A 23,832-nucleotide genomic window follows, 5' to 3' on the forward strand; every position below is an offset into this window, starting at 1 on the left:
GTTTGCCCTCTTCACGCAGGCCAAGGTGCTCTCCCAGTCTCCCGAGGGAGTGAAGACGCAGAACGTCTTCCCATTCAGGTCTTAGAAACCCGGGCAGATAAGTGAACGCAGGAGCCCCTATGCTCCAAGGGATCAGCCTGAAAAAAAGAGGGAGAGGGAGATAGAGAAAGAAATATAGAAGAAAAAACATGGGGTGACCAAGCTGTTTCGATGAGCGAGGCCCAGAAGCTTTATTTTGCAAAAGGTACTTTTATACCTTGCCTTATACATAGAGGGAAATGAACGATGCAAGGTCATACACAGTCAGCCCAAACATTCCAGCAGTTTTGCCCTTATCGAAACCAGGATTTTTTCTGCATACCTTTCCCACAAATGATATTGTATACAGTATCTTCTGGCCTTGGAGGCCTGGTAACATTTTATGACCCTCTTTTGATAAAGGCTGCTCAACCGGAAAACTTATTTTCCCTCAAAGTGTTTTTTCTTTATATTTTTAATCTATGTCAGCCTCAGAAAATGCCACAGTTACATTTTTCACAGAGTAAAGGTGCAGTGAGTTACAAGAAAGAACCAATTAGCTCAAAGATCTAATGTGGTTAAATTCAAGGCTACGCTTGTTTTTCTAGCATTCTCACTATGTTAACTAATGCACTCCCAGGTGCGCAGTGGATAAGAGACATGGGAACTTAGCAACAAGCATTGGCCCAATAATGAAATGCTACACCAGCACTACTCTAATAACTTTTAACTCTTTCAAAGCCTCTATGTTTTAGGCTTTCTGTGCCTCTCACAGCTGGGAGGCTGTAAATAATCATATGCGTAGCTGTAAGAGTCTGGATATACTTGCCAAGCAAGCTAGAATGCTAACAGAGGGGGTTTGATTCGAAATATTCCTCTCATGTCCAGGAGACTTATTAGCTATAGCCCTAAATTGATTTTCTCCAGAGAAAGGTGTTCAGGGTTAGCCCCCTGTTAATGTCAGAGGAGTTGGTGAAAGTCATGAAATGGTAAAACAGACAGATTCTGGTTTTGGGGTAGATGCTCGAGAAAGCCTAGGGAGCCCCTAGAGTTCTGAAGCCTTGCTTAACAGTTCTCTTCCACATGACCTTGTCATGGGTGGGATCTCCCGTGGTGGCTCCCGGCAAATGTCTCTGGTTTTTAATATGCTGTCTAGGTTTCTCATAGCTTTTCTTCCAAGGAGCAAGCGTATTAATTTTATGGCTGTAGTCAGGGTCCGCAGTGATTTTGGAGCCCAGGAAAATAAAGCCTATTGCTGTTTCTATTGTTTCCCCATCTATTTGCCATGAAGTGATGGGACCCGAAGCCATGATCTTAGTTTTTTGAATGTTGAGTTTTAAGCTGGTTTTTTCACTCTCCTCTTTCACCTTCATCAAGAGGCTCTTTAGTTCCTCTTTCCTCTTTGCTTTCTGACATAAGGGTGGTGTCATCTGCATATCTGAGGTTATTGATATTTCTCCTGGCAATCTTGATTCCAGCTTGTGCTTCATCTGGCCTGGCATTTTGCATAATGTACTCTGTGTGTAGGCTAAGTAAACAGGGATAAGGGACTTTTTGAGTTGTACTACAGAAGAGAAAGGGCTTTCCAGCTGACGCAGTAGTGTGAAAAGAATTCGCAGGCCAATGCAGGAGATGCAAGAGATGCGGGTTTGATCCCTGGGTGGGGAAGACCCCCCGAAGGAGGAAATGGCTGGAGTCCCTGGGATGGCAAACAGTCAGACATGACTGAGTGACTGAACACACACATAGAAGAGAAAGTCAGGCGGTAGGAAGAGCATGGTCACAGCCCTGGCAGAAATGAAGGGGCAGAAGGACGATGGGAGAAAGCATCCCATTGGGTTAGAGGCGGGAGGAAAGTGGGCACCAAAAGAAGAAGAACAGGTCCTCCCGTCTCTGCCCTTATAATGCTTCCTCCCATCATCATTCTGCCCCTCGTTTCTGCCAGGGCTGTGACAGTGTTCTTCCATTTGGTATTCCTGCCTCCTGACTTTCTCTTCTATGTGTGTGTTCAGTCGCTCAGTCGTGTCTGACTCTGCAGTCCCACAGGTGTGACTATTTTGCCTAATATTTGTCTAGTATGTATTGAAGGGCCTTCCCTGGTGGCTCAGATGGTAAAGAGTCTGCCTGCAATGCGGGAGACTGGGGTTCGATTCCGGGGTGGGGGAGATCTCCTGGAGCAGGAAATGGCAATCCGCTGTAGTATTCTTGCCTGGAAAATCCCACGTATGGAGGAGACTGGTGGGGTACAGTCTTTGGAGTTGCAAAGAGCCGAACACGACTGAGTGACTAACACACCCGCAAATGTCTTGAACTTGCTTTGGGACTTTTGAGGCAATTCGAAGAGCTTGACATCTACTTAGAAAAACAAGACCTATGCACAGGCAGACTCAAAGGAGTATCTTCAGAGTGACGGAGTGAGGAAATTGAGAGCCTCAGGCCTAAGCAGTGCCTCTGTGAACCTTGTCTGACCGGAAGGTCACTAGATTCTACAACTGGTAGATGCTGTGCGTGTTCACGTAGGCGGTGAGGTCATCAGGTGTGGGAAGTCTAGTGACCACCCCGACTGCACGCTTGGTACCCTTGTATCAGTGAGAGAACGGCAGCAGGTTGGAGTTGGAAGGAACTCTGGGGATCTTTGACACCATCCTGTTCTTTACTCTTCTTACCATTTTATGGAAGAGGAAACTGAGACCCAGAGAGGGGACTGGAGTTGTCCAAGATCATGTCACTAGTTTGGATCAGCAGTGGGACCAGAACCCAGGTCTGCAGATGCAGAACCTGTGTCGCTCAAATGCTGCTTCTCTCTTGTACCCCAGGAGGTGCAAGAGAGCCTGTCAAAGCCTGTGTTGACAGAAGCAAGCACTTCCTCATTCTAGGAGCGATAAACAGAATGGCTGTTGCTCAGTGAACAGCCATTTTATCTTCTGTTACTTCCTTTGCAAGGTTATGTTGTAATGTTGTCCACAACAGCAAGCCCAGACACTTAAGCAAAACAACAACAAAACATTCGCACATGACTTCCAGTGATCAGGGTGAGTGATGGTCTTTGATGCTACAGAGCTCATCTTGGGGAATATAAAATAGGACACCATGACCTTTATTCCTCCTTAGCCTCGAAGCCAAAACGTAAATCTGCAGGCGCAGGTGAGAGGCACTGTAACAGTCTGGAAAACCTGGGAGCTGGGAAACCTAGGTTTCTTGCATTAGACACCACCTTGTTGGGTCTCCTTGGGCAGGTCTTGTCCACTGCCTGGGCCCATTTCCTCATCTAAACAATGGGTTCTCAGTGATATCTGGGGTCCCCTTTCTCCCTTGCTCTCCCCCTCCATAAACTCTACTTCTTTACTTAAAGCAGAAATAGGGTGTGATTGTGAAAGGAGAGAGGAAGACAATGTGGAAGTCGTTTAATTCAATGATTTTTAAACTCTAGCTTTATTCATTAAACAGATATTTACTGAGTATCAATTTATGCCAGGCACTTGGGCATTTTTTTGGCTAAAATGAGATAAGACCCCAACAATGAATAAAGAATGGCGTGTCCCAAGTTTAAGGAATCACATCAGTTCAGTTCAGTTCAGTCGCTCAGTTGTGTCCGACTCTTTGTGACACCATGAATCGCAGCATACCAGACCTCTCTGTCCATCACCAACTCCTGGAGTTCACTCAAACTCATGTCCATCGAGTCAGTGTTGCCATCCAGCCATCTCATCCTCAGTCGTCCCCTTCTCATCCTGCCCCAATCCCTCCCAGCATCAGGGTCTTTTCCAATGACTCAACTCTTCTCATGAGGTGGCCAAAGGATTGGAGTTTCAGCTTCAGCATCAGTCCTTCCAAAGAATACCCAGGACTGGTCTCCTTTACAATGGACTGGTTGGATCTCCTTGCAGTCCAAGGCACTCTCAAGAGTCTTCTCCAACACCACAGTTCAAGAGCATCAATTCTTCGGCACTCAGCTTTCTTCACAGTCCAACTCTGACATCCATACCTGACCACAGGAAAAACCATAGCCTTGACTAGATGGACCTTTGTTGGCAAAGTAATGTCTCTGCTTTTGAATATGCTATCTAGGTTGGTCATAACTTTCCTTCCAAGGAGTAAGTGTCTTTTAATTTCATGGCTGCAGTGATTTTGGAGCCCCAAAAAAAATAAAGTCTGACACTGTTTCCACTATTTCCCCATCTATTTCCCATGAAGTGATGGGACCAGATGCCATGATCTTAGTTTTCTGAATGTTGAGCTTTAAGCCAACTTTTTCGCTCTCCTTTTTCACTTTCATCAAGAGGCTCTTTAGTTCCTCTTCACTTTCTGCCATAAAGGTGGTGTCATCTGCATATCTGAGGTTATTGATATTTCTCCTGGCAATCTTGATTCCTGGCTTGTGCTTCTTCCAGCCCAGCGTTTCTCATGATGGACTCTGCATATAAGTTAAATAAGCAGGGTGACAATATACAGCCTTGATGTACTCCTTTTCCTATTTGGAACCAGTCTGTTGTTCCATGTCCAGTTCTAACTGTTGCTTCCTGAGTTGACTGTGGCTCAAATCATGAACTCCTTATTGCCAAATTCAGACTTAAATTGAAGAAAGTGGGGAAAACCACTAGACCATTCAGGTATGACCTAAATCAAATCCCTTATTATTATACAGTGGAAGTGAGAAATAGATTTAAGGGACTAGATCTGATAGACAGAGTGCCTGATGAACTATGGACAGAGGTTCATGACATTGTACAGGAGACAGGGATCAAGACCATCCCCATGGAAAAGAAATGCAAAAGAGCAAAATGACTGTCTGAGGAGGGCTTACAAATAGCTATGAAAAGAAGAGAAGTGAAAAGCAAAGGAGAAAAGGAAAGATATAAGCATCTGAATACAGAGTTCCAAAGAATAGCAAGGAGAGATAAGAAAGCCTTCCTCAGCGATCAATGCAAAGAAATAGAGGAAAACAACAGAACGGGAAAGACCAGAGATCTCTTCAAGAAAATTAGAGATACCAAGGGAATGCAAAGATGGGCACAATAAAGGACAGAAATGGTATGAACCTAACAGAAACAGAAGATATTAAGAAAAGGTGGCAAGAATACACAGAAGAACTGTACAAAAAAGAGCTTCATGACCAAGATAATCACGATGGTGTGATCACTCATTTAGAGCCAGACATCCTGGAATGTGAAGTCAGGTGGGCCTTAGAAATCATCACTACGCACAAAGCTAGTGGAGGTGATGGAATTCCAGTTGAGCTATTTCAAATCCTAAAAGTTGATGCTGTGAAAGTGCTGCACTCAATATGCCAGCAAATTTGGAAAACTCAGCAGTGGCCACAGGACTGGAAAAGGTCAGTTTTCATTCCAGTCCCAAAGAAAGGCAATGCCAAAGAATGCTCAAACTACCGCACAATTGCACTCATCTCACATGCTAGTAAAGTAATGCTCAAAATTCTCCAAGCCAGGCTTCAGCAGTACATGAACCATGAACTTCCAGATGTTCAAGCTGGTTCTAGAAAAGGCAGAGGAACCAGAGATCAAATTGCCAACATCTGCTGAATCATGGAAAAAGCAAGAGAGTTCCAGAAGAACATCTATTTCTGCTTTATTGACTATGTCAAAGCCTTTGACTGTGTGGATCACAATAAACTGTGGAAAATCCTGAAAGAGACAGGAATACCAGACCACCTGACCTGCCTCTTGAGAAGGTGTCACATATTCACCTTTAGAAAACCATCCCATTTATTTACATTACAAAAGATAGGTGTTTGAGTTAAAATAAAATCCTATTTTCCTAAGTGCAATTAAAGCTTTTCAGAAGCAGTTCAGTGCCACAGATATTGACCAGCTCCCTTAAGACTCTGTAATGGTTCTTTAAGGGACCCTGGGAACCAAGAGGTGAACATGGAGCTCGTCTTGTGGGGGAAGACAAGCCCATGACTCCCACTTAACACAGTCCATGAGGTGGGGTGTATTAGGGGGTTGGGCTTTTTCCTTGGGGCTGTACTGGGTGAAGAGTGTCCCCCAAAACTTCACATCCACTCAAATCCTGTGAATGTTCCCTTCTTTGGAGATGTGATTTGTTAAATTAAGATGAAGTCATGCCTTAACCCAATGAATGGTGTCCTTAAAAAAAGACACCAAGATAAAAGACATAATTGTAAGTGGAAATAAATAAAATAAATAGAAAAAAACAGGCAGAACTCTCTCTGACATAAATCATAGCCCTATTTTTTACAATCTGTCTCCTAAGGTAAAGGAAACAAAATAAAAAATAAAATTAAAAGCTTTTGCACAGCACAGGAAACCATCAGCAAATTGAAAAGACAACCTACTGAATGGGAGGAAATATTTGCAAGTGATATGACTAATAAGGGAATCAAGATTGCTGGGAGAAATATCAATAACCTCAGATATGCAGATGACACCACCCTTATGGCAGAAAGTGAAGAGGAGCTAAAAAGCCTCTTAATGAAAGTGAAAGAGGAGAGTGAAAAAGTTGGCCTAAAGCTCAACATTCAGAAAACGAAGATCATGGCATCTGGTCCCATCACTTCATGGGAAATAGATGGGGAAATAGTGGAAACAGTGTCAGACTTTATTTTTTGGGGCTCCAAAATCGCTGCAGATGGTGACTGCAGCCATGAAATTAAAAGACGCTTAGTCCTTGGAAGGAAAGTTATGACCAACCTAGATAGCATATTCAAAAACAGAGACATTACTTTGCCGACAAAGGTCCATCTAGTCAAGGCTATGGTTTTGCCAGTAGTCATGTATGGATGTGAGAGTTGGACTGTGAAGAAGGCTGAGTGCTGAAGAATTGATGCTTTTGAACTGTGGTGTTGGAGAAGACTCTTGAGAGTGCCTTGGACTGCAAGGAGATCCAACCAGTTCATTCTGAAAGAGATCAACCCTGGGCTTTCTTTGGAGGGGATGATGCTAAAGCTGAAACTCCAGTACTTTGGCCACCTCATGAGAAGAGTTGACTCATTGGAAAAAACTGTGATGCTGGGAGGGATTGTGGGCAGGAGGAGAAGGGGACGACTGAGGATGAGATGGCTGGATGGCATCACAGACTCGATGGACGTGAGTCTGGGTGAACTCCGGGAAAGGTGATGGACAGGGAGGCCTGGCGTGCTGCGATTCATGGGGTCGCAAAGAGTCGAACATGAATGAGCGACTGCACTGAACTGAACTGACTGATCCCAAGTGTAGAAATAGTTCATACAATGCAATATAACAAAACACCCTGATTGAAAAATGGTCAGAAGAACTGAATAGACATTTTCCCAAAGAAGACATACAGCCAACAGACAAAGAAGCTCAACGTCTAATTTCTAATTATTAGAAAAATGCTAATCAAAACTGCAATGAGATATCACCTCAATCTGGTCAGAATGGCTATCATCAAAAAGAACACAAGTAACAAAGGTTGATGAGGATGTGGAGAAAAGGGAATCTCTGTATACTGACCGTAGTAACATAAATTTGTGCAACCACTGTGGAAAATAGAATAGAGATTCCTCAAAAAACTGAAATAGAGCTCTCCCATGATTCAGCAATTCCTCTCCGCATCCAAAAAGATACATGGGCCCCAATGTTCATAGCAGCATTATTTACAGTAACTGGAAGCAACCTAAATGCCCATCAACAGATGAATGGATAAAGAGGCTGTGGAATGGAATACCACCCAGTCATGAAAAAGAATAAATTCTTGCCAGGTGCAACAACGTGGATAGACCTGGAGGCTATTATGCTAAGTGAATAAGCCAGACAGAGAAACATGAACAGTGCATATGTTATCACTTATGTGTGGAATCTAAAAACAAACAAACAAAAATGAACATAACAAAACAAAAACACACTCAAGCGGGGAGGGACAAGAGGAGTTGGGGTTAGAAGGTACGAACTGCTACGTAAAAAATAGATAAGCTACAAGGATTTATTGTACAACACAGGGAAAATAGCCAATATTTATAATAAATTAATGGAATCTTTTGTCTAGAAAAATGTTGACTCATTGTTTTATACCTGAAACTAATGTATTAATAACGTTGGAAATCAGCTATACCGCAACTGGGAAAAAAAAAAAAGACACCCAGAAACAGAGCGGGGAAAGGCCATGTGAAGATACAGGCAGAGGCAGGAGTTATGTTCCCACAAGCCGAGGGACACCAGGAGCTGCCAGAAGTTGGAAAAAGCGAGGAAGTGTCCACCCGCTGGGGGCGTCCCAGGTGGCTCAGTGCTAAAGAACCTGCCTGCCAGTACAAGAGACGCAGGTTTGAACCCTGGGTCAGGAAGATCCCCCGGAAAAGGAAATGGCAACCCACTCCAGTATTCTTGTCTGGGAAATCCCATGGACAGAGGAGCCTGGCGGGCTACAGTCCATGGGGATGGCAAAAGATTTGGACACAACTTAGCGACTAAACAACATCCTTCCGGTGAAACTTTGGAGACAGCATGGCCCTGTTGACGCTTAATTAGTTTCTAGAGTCCAGAACTGTGAAAGAATAAATTTCTGTTGTTATAAGCCACTCGGTTTGTGGAAAGTTGCTGCAGGAAATTAATATAGGGCACAAAATGAAGTATGTTGAAACATAATGATAAGGTTGCAGCAATTTGCTGTTATGAAAATTAATAATATTACTAGATTTATTAAGTCATATTACCACTTATACTTTATACATATTTGTCACTATTAGGCTTATTATTATTGAAGTCTGATTATTATTTGTAGGCTTGTTTATTATTACTATCTGAATCAAGCTGAATTTGACTGAACTGGACCAAGAAGTTAGTGGTAAAGAGGGTAGGCTTAGCAATCAAACAGAACTGGGTTGAAAACCCCAGCTTTGGGTACTTATCAGTAGTGTGATCTCAGTCAAGTGACTTTTGCCTCTTAGAGATTGTCCACATTGGTCAATTGGGCTACCAAACCCTCTTCATCAGATTATTGTGAGACTGAGATTCCTCATTTAAAAACACTTAGCCCAGGAATTTCCCTAGTGGTCCAGTGGCTAAGATTCCACACACCCAACGCAGGGGTCCGGGATTCAATCCCTGGTCAGGGAATTAGATTCCACATGCCGCAGCTAAGAGATCCCCAGTGCCACAATGGAGATGGAAGATCCTGTGTGTCTCAACTAAGACGCACCACAGCCAAATAATTTAAAATACATAAAAGCACTTAGCCCAGTGCCTGGCACATAGTAATATCTCAATAAATGCCAGTCAACTCATGAGCAAAGCACATAGTAGGTCTACCCTACCTAAAGTTGCCTCAAATAATCTCTCTTCCACGACCTTGATGATTTCTTTCTTTGTACCACCATCAACTTTCTTTCTTCATTGAAGGCTCTATTCCCAGCAGAATGTAGAATGTGAGCCCCATTAGACAGGGGCAGAGTCTCATTTATGGCTGGACATCCAGGATCTAACACAGAGTCTAGTGTGTATTGGTGAGATGGTTGGATGAATGAATGAATGGCAAACACCTTATCTTGTAAATATTAAATGAAGACCCGTTTGATCAATACATTTCCTTTTATTCCATCTGTAGTCCCAAACAATTGCATCAGAATTCTTATGCATCCTCCTCACCATCAACAATTTCTCCTGCCTACTGCTTTAAGCCCCTTTGGTAGGAATCCAGCCTCCCTGATAACGTAAAACATGGGTATCCTGGGATCTTCAAAGCATGGGGCTGAATCCTTGCTGGAGCTGATGGACTGTGGGACATCAGCCCTGTGCTTGGCACATAGTAAGGGAATTTCCCCCTCCTCCCACTTGCTCTGTTTGTTATTTATTGTAGGGTTCGGGTGGTAGAGGGGACAAAGGGGCTGAATCAAGGGATAGCTGGGAACAATTTGGGGATTTATAAAACCTTTGTGTATATCTTCCTTTTTCTTGGAGTTGGATTAGACTGGCACACTGCCTGCTTCCAGTGGTACCACCAAAAAGGACTTGGCAAGACCAACAGAATTCTCTGAAGATTCTGCATGTCAAGCGATCCCAGCCTCCTCTGTATTCCCCAGGTCCCTAGGAGTCACTGTGACTGAGAGTGGGGATTATCAGGGTGTCAGAGAGGGCCACTGCCCTAATAATAAGATGCTCTGAACTGGAGTCTTGTCAGTTACCTCTGCAAGAGGTGGATCGACATCCTTGATCCTCCTCGCATTTTAGTTCTTGGCCTTCTGTGGGAAGGGTGACCTTCAGGTAGGGCCTTTCATAGCTCTAGAACCAAGGAGGCCCCTAACAATTAAGCAGGAAGAAGGGCTGGCCAGCCATCCCATCTGATATCCTGAGATCCCAGGAGAATGATCCACTCTTCCCAGATCTCCTCCAGGTCCCTCATTGCTGAGCGTGAAAGCTCCACCTGGCTCCTGGAGTCTCTGGAGAACTGAGGCACTAAGCTGTTTTACTGGGAAGGTTGTTCTGACCTGCACTGAGCCTGTCCCAAGCCGCCTGCCTCCTGCCCAGCTTGCCGCCCCTCACAGGGCCTGGCTACCCAACAGACTGTGACCAGGTCATGCAGACAGGCATGACCCCGCTACCTTCCAGGGGTCAGTACCAACACTCAGTAGAAAGGGCTAAGTGTCCAGGCCTCTGGGGCTGGTTCAAGTCAGATGAAAGGATCAAGGCCACTCTTCCTCCTCCGGGGAGTGAAACGACTTCTGACTTGGCTGATTTCACACTGTGAAAGTGATCACATCAGTGATCAGAGCTCATCAGGCCAGGAGAGCTCTCTGGAATCTAGCCCGGGGGTGGTTTTCACATCAGCTTCTGTTTCAGTGACTGAGGACCTGGGGAGCTCTCCTTTTCCTTCCGGCCCGAGGCCCCTCACACACTTCTTCCAGTGGGCCAGGCGGTGGTGGGCAGAGGACCGGATCTCCCCACTCCGCAGGCCATAGATAATGGGGTTGGCCATGGAGTTGACAAGGCAGAGCAAGGAGCAGAAGGCGAAGACCTCCTTGATCCGGTCGCTTAGCCTGGCAGCCAGGCTGTAGACCATGAGAGCCAGTACCGGGAACCAGAATATGAAGAGCACAGCCAGGAGCATCCCCAGGGTCTTGGCCAACCGCACATCCAGCCGCATCCGGGCCATTCCAGACAGGTGTCTGTCCCGGTGCTCAGCCAAGCTGGCTACGTGCTGATGGGCCTTCCAGAGGACATGCGCGTAGGTGTAGATGATGCCCGCGAAGAGGGTGGCGATGAACAGGAGCCAGCCCAGCAGATAGTCATTGGGGATCAGGGGGAAAAGCTCAGAGCAGGGCCTGGGACAGCAGGTCCATCCCATGAGGGGCAGGTAGGACACCAATGCAGCGAGCACCCACATGATGCCCAGGGTCGCCAGTGCCCTCCTGCGGGTGAGCAGAGCTTTGTAGGTAGGCGGGTAGCGCAGACAGAGGTAGCGGTCAATGGCAGTCAGCAGCAGGCTGCCTAGGGAGGCCGTGAAGGTCAGAGTCACACTGCCGATCTTCAGCAGGAAGACAGCTTTGGAATCCACGCCATCGAAGACGTGGAAATGTACAAAGCTGGAGGCAAAGACCACACTGGCCAGAAAGTCGGCCCCAGCCAAGCTGCCAATGAACAGGTAGGATGGCTTCTTGCGGAGCCGGTGTGAGGACACGATGAGGTAGAGAACAGCCAGGTTCTCCAGGGCGCTCAGCAGGCCCAGGAGGGTGCACAGCACTGCGATCGCGATCTTTTGGGGACTGCTCAGGATCATGTACTCCTTCATGGGGTTGAAATTCAAGCCATCGCTGGAGCCATTGGCTGCCTCTATCTTCAGGCATATCTCCATGGGGTGGGTCCCTGGGCTTCTGCCGGGCTTGCCAAGAAGTCTTTGCTGTGGCACAAGAAGAAGAAGAAGAGATGAGTCTTTTTCAGTCAGTGCAATGACCTCACACGATCACTGACTCTAGCCAAACTCTTCACCTGTGTGGATGGATCATATTTGTTGCTCTCTGCGGCGTCCCTAGTGTCTCAGACTGTAAAGAAACCGCCCGCAATGCAGGAGACCTAGGTTCCATCCCTGGGTGGGGAAGATCCCCTGGAGAAGAGCAAGGCAATTCACTCCAGTATTCTTGCCTGGAGAATCCCATGGTCAGAGGCGCCTGGCGAGCTAGAGTCCAGGGGGCCACAAAGAGTTGGACACGACTTTGTGGCCCACACTTCCACTTTGTCACTTTCTCTCTATTTTACCCTTTCTCCATTCTGGTGAGGATGTACTGGTTGCCTTGGGAGAGGCATGTGGGAATTCAAGAAGCTGAAAAAGTGAAAAAAGTGAAGTCGCTCAGTTGTGTCTGACTTTTTGCGACCCCATGCGACTGTCCATGGGATTTTCTAGGCAAGAGTATTCCAGGCAAGGTTACCATTGCCTTCTCCAGAGGATCTTCCCCACCCAGGGATCAAACCCAGGTCTGCCACATTGCAGGCAGACGCTTTACCATCTGAGCCACCAGGAAAGTACATCAAGAAGCCAAAGTGACCTGCAAACGATATGATCTCACCTATATGTGGAACTAAAAAAACCCCAAACTAATTCAAAGATACAGACACTAGCTTGGTGGTTGCCAGAAGGAGGGATTGGTAGGAGGGTGGTATGGATGAAATGCCTGAAGGGAGTCAAAGGTACAAGCTTTCAATTATAAAAAAGTCTTGGGGATAGTTACTAATACTATATTTGAAAGTTGCTAAGAGAATAGATCTTGAAATTCCTCATCATAAGAAAAAAATTGCAACCGTGTAATAACAAGGAAGTGGTAACCCACTCCAGTCCTCTTGCCTAGAAAATTCCATGGATGGAGGAGCCTGGTGGGCTACATACAGTCCATGGGGTCGCAAGGAGTCGGACATGACTGAGCGACTTCACTTTCACTTTTCAATGACTTATTCCGGTGATCATTTCCCAATACGTACAAATATCAAATCATTATGTTGTACACCTGGAAATAGTATTATGTCACATGTGAATTATACCTCAATAAAGTAAAATAAGAAATAAAAGTGACTTGCAAGCTTTTGGGGTTCACGCGAAAAACTACGCTAAAGACTTCATTTTGAAAGTATGGACATGGGGTCGCAAAGAATCAGACACGACTGAGCGACTGAACTGGACAGAACTGAAGGGTCGGAAACTGAAAGGAGGGCTTCCCGGGTGGCTCAGTGGTGAAGAACCCACCTGCCAATGCCGGAGACGCGGACTCAATCCCTGGTCTGGGAAGATCCCACGTGCTGGGGAGCAGCTAAGCCCATGGGCCACAGCTGGAGCCTGGGCTCTAGAGCCTGCGAGCGACAGCTGCTGAAGCCTGCACGCCCTGGAGCCCACGCTCTGCAACAGAAGCCACCGCAACGGAAAGCCCATGCGCTGGAACTGGAGCGTGGCCCCATGCTCCACAACTAGAGGAAAGCCTGCAGAGCAGTGAGGACCCAGAGAGCCAAAAAGAAACAAAGAAAGCTACAGTAAAACACTGAAAGGCAAGCAAAACCAAGAAAAAATGGACTCCAGAGTGATAGGGTGCAGGGCTTTTTGCACTTGTGTTTTGTTTGCCAGTTCTGGTAAGATGCTGAATGTTTAACAACTTTTTAGGGATGGTTAGACAAAACTTGGGTTTCACACAAGTAGAAATGCCAGATAAAATATAGGAGTCCAGATAAATTTGAATGTCAGATAATGAATCATCTTTAGTATAAGTATGTCCTAAGTATTGAGAAAAACAAACAGGGCACCCGAATATTGTAAGGGACATTATTAGAAAGCAAACTGAATTTTTCTAGAGAGATATACTCTCTTATCCAGGTCACATAAGATTTCCACATATAAAGGCCCAGGGAATTTGAGGTCATGATGCAGAATTATAAAATGCACAAGTAAATAGGAAGAAGAGTTAGCAGAAATGTCATACAGTAGAATTAGACTTCCAAGAACTTCACATAATTCTTGGGTTTATGTTATAGAATATGTATATAAGCTGCTTCTTTTTCTTGCAGCACGAGATCTTAGTTCTTGGACCACGGGTTGAACCCATGCCTCCTGCACTGGAAGCATGGAATCTTAACCACTGGACTGCCAGGGAAATCGGAATATGTTTAATATGGTTAAACAATAAGGAATCAAAACCATGATTACTTAGTGAGAGGCTAGGCAGATTTGAAGAAGAATCAAGTAGAATTTCTGGATGTGAAAAATGAAGTCATTGAAAATGGAAAGCCTTAAGAGGAGGTGAAAGAGCAGAAGAGACTCAGTTCAGTTCAGTTCAGTTGCTCAGTTGTGTCCGACTCTTTGCAACCCCATGAATTGCAGCACACCAGGCCTCCCTGTCCATCACCAACTCCCGGAGTTCACTCAAACTCATGTCCATCGAGTCAGTGATGCCATCCAGCCATCTCATCCTCTGTCGTCCCCTTCTCCTCCTGCCCCCAATCCCTCCCAGCATCAGAGTCTTTTCCAATGAGTCAACTCTTCTCATGAGGTGGCCAAAGTACTGGAGTTTCAGCTTTAGCATCATTCCTTCCAAAGAACACCCAGGGCTGATCTCCTTTAGAATGGACTGGTTGGATCTCCTTGCAGTCAAGGGACTCTCAAGAGTCTTCTCCAACACCACAGTTCAAAAGCATCAATTCTGCAGTGCTCAGCTTTCTTCAGTCCAACTCTCACATCCATACATGACCACAGGAGAAACCATAGCCTTGACTAGATGGACCTTTGTTGGCAAAAAAATGTCTCTGCTTTTGAATATGCTATCTAGGTTGGTCATAACTTTCCTCCCAAGGAGTAAGTGTCTTTTAATTTCATGGCTGCAATCACCATCTGCAGTGATTTTGGAGCCCAAAAAAATAAAGTCTGATACTCTTTCCACTGTTTCCCCATCTATTTCCCATGAAGTGATGGGACCGAATGCCATGATCTTCATTTTCTGAATGTTGAGCTTTAAGCCAACTGTTTCACTCTCATCTTTCACTTTCATCAAGAGGCTTTTTAGTTCCTCTTCACTTTCTGCCATAAGGGTGGTGTCACCTGCATATCTGAGGTTATTGATATTTCTCCTGGCAATCTTGGTTACAGAAGAGACTAGCCAGCTAAAAAGCTCTGATCTAGAAAGTGGATCTGGGGAAACTTCTCAAAAGGCTGCACAAGGAGATAGATGGGAAAGATGGAAAAATGGTTAAGAGACAGGAAGAAAAGGTTTAAAATATATCCAACTGGAGTTTCAGAAGAGAAGAATAGAAATTGGTGATGGGCATTGGGGAGGTCACATTCAAAGAGATGCTAGTGGAGAATTGCCCAGAATTCTCCTGGATGTGATTCCTCAGATTCAGAAATCACAGTGAACTTCGAGCAGGTTTGGGTTTTTTTTTTACCTGTAGTTGATTTAAAATGTTGTGTTAGTTCCAGGTGTACAACAACGTGATTCAGTATATATATATATATTTTTTTCCAGATTCTTTTCCATTATAGGTTATCATAGGATATTGAATATAGCTACCTATGCTATACAAGGAAAAAAGAAAAAAATAAGTGCTAGTTGCTCAGTCCTGTCCTGATTCTTTGTGACCCCATGGATGGTAGCCTGCCAGGTTCCTCTGTCCATGGAATTCTCCTGGTAAGAATTCTGGACTGGGTTGCCATGCCCTTCTCCAGAAAATAAATAAATAAAAGTCAAGAGTCTTTTATAAACATAACATTGTATTTATATATATATGCCTTTTCAGTTTCTTTTCCATTATAGGGTGTTACAGGAGATCGAATATAGTTCCCTGTGCTATACAGTAGGACCTTGTTTATCCACTTTATATATAGTCATGTGTTGAGCAGAATTTTTAAAACAAATGAATTCCATATTCACATATATTGTAATAAAACTTCAGAATGCCAAAGACAAAGAGGAAAAATTAAAAACAATCAGATAAAAAAAGCACAATACCTGCAAAGGAATCACAATGAAATTTAAAAGCAGATTGGCCAAGAGCAATAATAATAGCCAGAAGACAGATGGCAAAAAGCTAGCTGTCACTCAGTTCAGTTCAGTTCAGTTCAGTCGCTCAGTCGTGTCCGACTCTTTGCGACCCCATGAATCGCAGCACGCCAGGCCTCCCTGTCCATCACCAACTCCCGGAGTTCACTCAGACTCACGTTCATCGAGTCAGTGATGCCATCCAGCCATCTCATCCTCTGTCTCAAAATAATACAAATAGAATTGTTCACTAACAGACCTTCACTGAAGGAAGTCTAAAGGAGATGCCATCAGAAGAAGGAAATTCTCCATAGAGGGAAGGACAGAAAGGCAAAAGGAACTGTGAACAAATAAGTGAATAAATGTATGAGTAAATAAAAACAAATGTCTGTATTAAGCAATAATAATATAATAATAATAGTGACTGAGACTGATTTGGAGGGGATGAAAACAGAATGCAAGTAAAATTGTGAATGACAGTAACACAAGCCGATAGAGAGGAATAGAGCTGAAGCTTTATTTAGGAAGTGAGTAACGGTATTGAACTGTGGGGCTGGAGAAGACTCTTGAGAGTCCGTTGGACTGCAAGGAGATCCAACCAGTCAATCCTAAAGGAAATCAGTTCTGAATATTCATCATAAGGACTGGAACTGAAGCTGAAACTCCAATACTTTGGCCACCTGATGCAAAGAGCCGACTCATTGGAAAAGACCCTCATGCTGGGAAAGATTGAAGGCGGGAGGAGAAGTGGACAACAGAGGACGAGATGGTTGAATGGCATCACTGACTCAATGGACATGAATTTGAGCAAGCTTCAGGGGATGTCAAATGACAGAGAAGCCTAGAGTGCTGCAGTCCATGAGGTCGCAAAGAGGTGGGCACCTGAGTGACTGAACAGTAACAAACAGAAATGATCTAATTTAGACTTTTAAAAATCAGGCGTCAGGACTTCACTGGTGGTTCAGAGGTTAAGACTTCACCTTCCAATGAAGGGGTGCAGGTTTGATCCCTTGTTGGGAAGCTAAGAGCCCACAAGCTTCATGGGCCAAAAGGCCAGACATAAACAGTAGAAGCAACATTGTAACAAATTCAATAAAGACTTTTAAAATGGTCCAATAAACTTAAAAAAAATCAGGCATCATCCTGGCAACTAAAAATCGGCACTTACCAAGAGCATTGCCAATGAATGAACAACAAAGGCGTTTGCCATCTGCTTCTACAGGAGATTGAACCCCTGCTGCTATAGCTGTTGACCTTCAATAACCCCTGAGGGAGTTCAGGGTGGAGTGAGGCCCTCTGTGCTCCAGGGAATCTGGTGGGACAGGTCTTTAGATAGTTGGATGTTTTTAGGAATTTTGTGATCTCAATCCTTGCATCTCCTCATATCTAGAGAAGCACTAAATCCCTTCCTGGTGACATCAGATTCTTATAACTAACAAAAAACCTTTTGTAAAATGAGTGCTTTGTGGTATTGAACTCCACCTTTTCCAGAATCTTATATGTTGACTTCCCCCCACTGCCACTTTGGAGGAGTCTCTCAGAGCTATCTGAGATGCTGCCTCTGGGGCTGCAGTCCTCATTTTGTCCCCAATAAAACTGAACTCGCCACTCTCAAGTTGTACATCTTTTTTAGTCAACAGTTATTGCGACCACGAAGGGACCCAGAGTAGACTTCCTTCCTTCAAGGGCACTCCACGAGGAACCGGAGCTTTGGTACCAGCAGCGGCCCCTTGTGCCCATTCTTGGGGAGTGCAGACGAATTTGGGTAAGTCTCTCCTAGTTCTCGAATCTCCTGCGTTGGTTGAGATGCCGAGTTTTACTTGGCAGTGGAGGAGGTTACCTGCCCACTCCCAGTAGGAAAGTTACTGGCCAGGGGCCCAGGTGAAACATCCGGGGCATACCCACTCATGATCCAGACACTGAGTGGGGCTTGGTTGAAAGATACTGAGAAATCCCCACCCAGGCAAAAGATACTGGGTGGGGGGCTGGCTGAAAGATGCCAGGGAATTACCCACCCAGTGAAAAGGTACTGGGTAGGGGGACTCGACTGAGGAAAAAAATTAAGGAATACCCGAGGCTCAGCTGAAAGATGCTGAGGTTGCTCCGTTGTAGGGGACTGAATGGTCTTAGCTAAGTGTAAGAGGCTGACTGACACTTCCTCAATTCGAATTTGTCAGGATAAAAGTGAGGAGAATATATGAGAGCTTTGCCCCAAAGAAAAGGGGCAAGACTCCTTCCGGTTGGTTTCGGTTTTCTCAGCTAACTGAGGAATTTATGGGAGTGGTGGAGGCCTAGTCCTCATACCGTGCAGCGGTCCCATAGGGAAGCCCACTCATTAATTAAAATACTTGTTCACCTGGGGGTCGCACATAAGAATTGGCTGTTCAGCCACCTGAGCAGCCACGGTGATCCTAGATTGCTGGAGGCAGAATCTGAGACACGTAAGAGCTGAAAGGCTCTGGGCTGACTCCTGGAGGAATTAAGCTCACAAGCAGCAGATGGGCCCACTACACAAGTTCACTAGTGATTTTTATCCCTGACAAATTCAGCTTAAAATGGGAAACAGAATCTCTCAAAAATAGAAACAAAGGAGTGTCAGAAGGCCAGCCTCTGCTAACACTCCAGCCAGATTCATGTGTAATACCTATGCAGCTCCTACTTGCAAGTACCTAGTTAACTGAAGAAATTATACCAAAAGAGATCTCAACCTAGAAGGGCCAAATAGGGGTTCTTTTGATATTTCAAAATTGATATTTTTGCATGCACAATCAGAAAAGGCCTGCTGTGCTTACTTTGACTGGTATCTAGAAGCTTCTAAAAGAGGAAATGATAGAGTAACTTCTTCACAGGAAACCAACAAGAAATTGCTTGAAACTGTATCAGAACTGAAAAAGGCTGCTAGTACTGATTCTGCCAGGTCGCAGGTCTAGTGGAACTGGGAAGTCACGTTTGGCATTTACGCCATTTGGCTTTTGATTTCTGGGCATCTCTTTGCCTTTTGTTTCAGAGTGTGACTACTGGCTGGTGAAGTTCTGGTTTGGTTTGGTTTGAGTGTGCAGACATCTGGTAAATACTTCTCGAGCTAATATGGGAATTGCTCATTTTAAGGTTCCACACTCCACCTGGGAACCCCTTGGAAAAACAGATTTTTTTTTTGACTGGTCAGTCTATAGCTATGACAAGAAAAATGGCCTAAAATATTAGATTTTTATTGACAATAGGATAGGAAAATGGACTAAAGTTCCCTTATGTCTAGGACTTCCTTCTGTAATTAACAGCCTGGGGCTGATCAAACTAAGACCCTCACTTCCCTAGAGGGACAATCCCTGCTGGGACCAATCTGCCCTTGTTATAAGGACCAACTTGAGCACTATCTGGTCTAAATTCTGGGTATAAAACTATGATCAGAGAAAAATATTATTTTTGACAATGTGGTCACAATATTCTTTAGACTCCAGAGAAAGCTTGAAGGAAAATATTATCTTTTTAAGAATTCTTGCCCTGAGGAAATAATTCCGCCTGGAATGGGGGAGACCCGGGTTTGATCCCTGGGTTGGGAAGATCCCCTAGAGAAGGAAATGGCAGCCCACTCCAGTACTCTTGCCTGGAGAATCCCATGGAGGGAGGAGCCTGGTAGACTACAGTCCATGGGGTCACAAAGAGTCAGACACAATTGAGCAACTTCACTTTCTTTCATACCTTTAGACCAGAGCTCTCTGGATCACTTTAGACCATCTCTAATTCCTGAAACCAAAAGAAAAAAAAAGGGGGGGGGGGACAAAGCCTTTTAAAATCTTACTCCAACCCTTTTTTAAAAAAAACAACTAGTATTCATAACTGAGTTTGGGAATTAAGCAGAATATTTTCATTGTACCTAGGTTTAATATAAGTTAACTATTATTATATCTGTTACAAGTTTGTCAGCAAGGAAATTACCTTGAGTGAAGAAACTTCTAAAAAGTGTTACCCCAATCTGGAGAGACTATTTTATTTATTTATTTATTTATTTGGAGAGACTATTTTAGACAGACATTCCTAAAGAATAATTATTCTTAACTTGAACTTCTAAGGATTGTGCTAAATTAAGTGTTGGAAGTGTATCGAATAGCTAAGTCATTTCCAAATAAAATAAGATTTTGAAACATTTACTGCTGAATACTAACTTCCTTTTACAGAGAAACTAAAGATTTCTGGGATTAAAAATGAACAATATTTGGGGCCATCCTAAAATGTTCTCTTTAAGAAAGCAAAAGTTTTAGAAATTATCACTGGTATTTATGCTTATCAGTCTATAAAATGCTAAAATAAAAGTCAGTTCTTGGTTGCTTAAGGGAAGTAGGAAGTATGTTTTCGGTAAAGAAGGTATGAGGAATGGAACTGCGTTTTGTGAAGGGAAAAGGAAGTAAGTCTGCTTTACAGGTGGCTCTTTAGGAAGAACATAGTCATGGGTACAGAAAGCGATGAGGTTTGTGAAAAGCGAACCATGAAGAAAGTTTTGTACATAGTCAGGACCAAGTTTTCTTTATCTCTTAAATGATCTGTTCTAAAATCTTTTATTGTTACTTTCACCAAGTGAATAGCTATTGTTTCACAATGACATATAATCCTATCTGACTGAGTTCTAAACCTTTTTGATATTTGTTGACAAAACTTCCTAAATCCTTCTAATGAAGAAGACTTCTAGCTAACTTCTGGATTCTTCAGAGGGCCCCTGAAACACCCCAAAGAGAGATATTACACTAATTTGGCTCATTCTGTATACAGAATTACATGGGGAATATTGTCCAGTAAGTAATAAGTCTCGGTTTAAGCCACCAGGGAAGTCCTATACTGTATGGTAAATGTTACTAATACAGACATCCTAGAAACTGTATGGAGTTCCTAAAATTCTGATATGTTTGGGTAAAATGTTTTCAGGCAGAATTCTAGTTACTATCTCAATATTGTCATAGCATTAACCAAGTTTTGCCTCTTCAAGAAGATTTATAAAAAGGACTTTTGAATAAATGCCAGTTTCTGAACTGAGTAAGGATTCTATTAGAAAACCTGGAGACTTCACAAAGGTTAAAAAAAGGACTGAATGAACTGGTGAATATGCTTATAACTTGTATAGTTTCTCTCTGAAAAATTACTGATTTGAATCTGTGTTTTCCAGGAGTAAGAAAAAAAAAAACACCTTTCCCTCAAACTAATTATGGCAGTAGTTTGGTAAAATTATATTTTATAAACAAATTGAAACATTTATCTTTTCTCTCTATCTGAACCCTCCAGAGATTGGAATCTCTTAGTTTCCAGTAACTTTATCAGATAAGTTAGGAAGGTTATCTCAATAACAGGTGCAGAAATCTCATGACACCACCCTTACGGCAGAAAGTGAAGAAGAACTAAAAAGCCTCTTGATGAAAGTGAAAGAGGAGAGTGAAAAAGCTGGCTTAAAGCTCAACATTCAGAAAACGAAGATCATGGCATCCGGTCCCATCACTTCATGGGAAATAGATGGGGAAACAGTGGAAACAGTGTCAGACTTTATTTTTGGGGGCTCCAAAATCACTGCAGATGGTGACTTCAGCCATGAAATTAAAAGACGCTTACTCCTTGGAAGGAAGGTTATGACCAACCTAGATAGCATATTTAAAAGCAGAGACATTACTTTGCTGACTAAAGTCCGTCTAGTCAAGGCTATGGTTTTTCCAGTGGTCATGTATGGATGTGAGAGTTGGACTGTGAAGAAGGCTGAGCGCCGAAGAATTGATGCTTTTGAACTGTGGTGTTGGAGAAGACTCTTGAGAGTGCCTTGGACTGCAAGGAGATCCAACCAGTCCATTCTAAAGGAGATCAGTCCTGGGTGTTCATTGGAAGGACTGATGCTGAAGCTGAAACTCCAATCCTTTGGCCACCTCATGCGAAGAGTTGAGTCACTGGAAAAGACTCTGATGCTGGGAGGGATTGGGGGCAGGAGGAGAAGGGGACGACAGAGGATGAGATGGCTGGATGGCATCACCAACTCGATGGACATGAATTTGGGTGAACTCCGGGAGTTGGTGATGGACAGGGAGGCCTGGTGTGCTGCGATTCATGGGGTCACAAAGAGTCAGACACGACTGAGCGACTGAACTGAACTGAACTGAGAAGGGAGGAATTTATTTAGATCTGTTAGGCAAAATCTGTGATAAGTCTTTGGCGTGACTTTCCTAGCTCTGAAAGATTTTATTTTAAAAGTTCAATCTGAGACTATAAGTCTCAGCAAAGCAAAAAAATCTATGATCAATTTTGGTTATGTAAATCATGCCTAGTTTATTGAGACCAGACCTATATTACAAACAGGTCTTAATTAGGTTATATTTGGTAAAAATGACTGTGATTTTAGGGAGAAGGGGCTTCCATGGTGGCTCAGATGGTAAAGCGTCTGCCTGCAATGCGGGAGACCCAGGTTTGATCCCTGGGTTGGGAAGATCCCCTGGAGAAGGAAATGGCAACCCACTCCAGTACTCTTGCCTGAAAAATTCCATGGACAGAGGAGCCTGGGGGGCTACAGTCCATGGGATCACAAAGAGTCGGACATGACTGAGCGACTTCACTTTCTTTATTTAGGGAGAAAGAGATGTTTCAATGAATGTTAAATCCCAGCTCTGTATCTACTAAGACTCATTTCCTGGATAGGTCTTTGCTGTTAGGGTATATTAATGTAAAATTAAATTGAATTATTGAGGGACACTCGGGCTGTTTTTGAAGTTTATCTCAGTAATCTGTCTTTGGATGAAGATCAGTTGCCTCGCACATAACCTGCAACCAAGACTGGAAGAAGACATAATTTAAGGAACTCTCTCCAACCTAGATGGAAGGACCTTTCAACTCCATGGTACTCTTAACTAGCTCATGCCCAGTGAAATTGAAGGGAAATTGAATCAGGTTAACTCCCACTTCCAAAGGCCCCTGAGCTGGACTGGTGTATAGAGAGGCCTACCTCAAACTCACCTTAAAACGATGCTCAAACAGAGGAAACTACACTATCCTAGGATGAGAAGAAGATGACATCAGAAGCAGACAGCTTGCCCAAGATGCTGATCTGACTTGTGTGATCATTTATAATGTTTTCTTGATTCCTTGGACTTATGCCTATCAATCAAATATTTATCATGGACATGATTCTATGCTAGTTTAAAACTCAATCCAATTGTTGGTTTGTGGCCAGTTACCTGTGCCTAGTACTTCTGGGTTACCTTGGTGGATTTCTGTTCTCCAGGGCTCTGATTGGATACCCCCTAGGAAATTTATTTTAGATGAGTGTTCAGTCCTGTTCTATCTGTTCATTATATTACTAGATGGGATCCTCTCACCTGGCCAATTAATAATACCTGCTTTGATGCTGGCCATAGATTTAAGTTTTCTCTTAGGGTCATTTGAACTCAATCAAGTGATGAGCTAAGTCTCAATAAAAAATTAACTTCTCATCCATTAAAAGGAAAACTCCCACAATTATGGGGAGGATGTACATGGTTAACACAGGCTATGGTCATTTAAGTTTAAGGCTTCTCTATGTTGGGAACGGTTAAATCATACTAAAAATGATCAACCTGGTAATTATGAGACAAGGCTGGGTGCTTTATGAACTATGCCTGTTATTACCCTTAAAGAGAGTGATTGTTATGGAACTCAGTGGATTTGTGGCACTAATTTATGGCCTTGACATCTACAGGGATGGATATGAAGGTGTAGCCTGGGATTCCTATGAATTTAAGGTCATACTTGTTAACAAATTAGAGGTAACCCCAGACAATCTATTATTGATATGATCCCAGTGGGTCAAAGATCTGTATTCTAGTATGACCATTTAACAGCTTTTATGTGTGTGTGTGTTCAATGGGGTTGGAGGATGT

General features: G+C 43.7%; 1 protein-coding gene across 1 annotated transcript in view; it reads right to left on the reverse strand.

Annotated features, from left to right (window-relative positions):
• The window catches only part of CNR2 (cannabinoid receptor 2), a 34,578-nt gene continuing 20,269 nt past the window's right edge, over nucleotides 9,524-23,832 (reverse strand). The window contains exon 2 of the mRNA XM_005676856.2: nucleotides 9,524-11,847. Coding sequence (XP_005676913.2) covers nucleotides 10,717-11,802 — 1,086 coding nt within the window. The 5' untranslated portion in view covers nucleotides 11,803-11,847 and the 3' untranslated portion in view covers nucleotides 9,524-10,716. The remainder of the gene's footprint in view (nucleotides 11,848-23,832) is intronic.

This window comes from Capra hircus, chromosome 2, assembly GCF_001704415.2.
Source record: "Capra hircus breed San Clemente chromosome 2, ASM170441v1, whole genome shotgun sequence".
NCBI lineage: Eukaryota > Metazoa > Chordata > Mammalia > Artiodactyla > Bovidae > Capra > Capra hircus.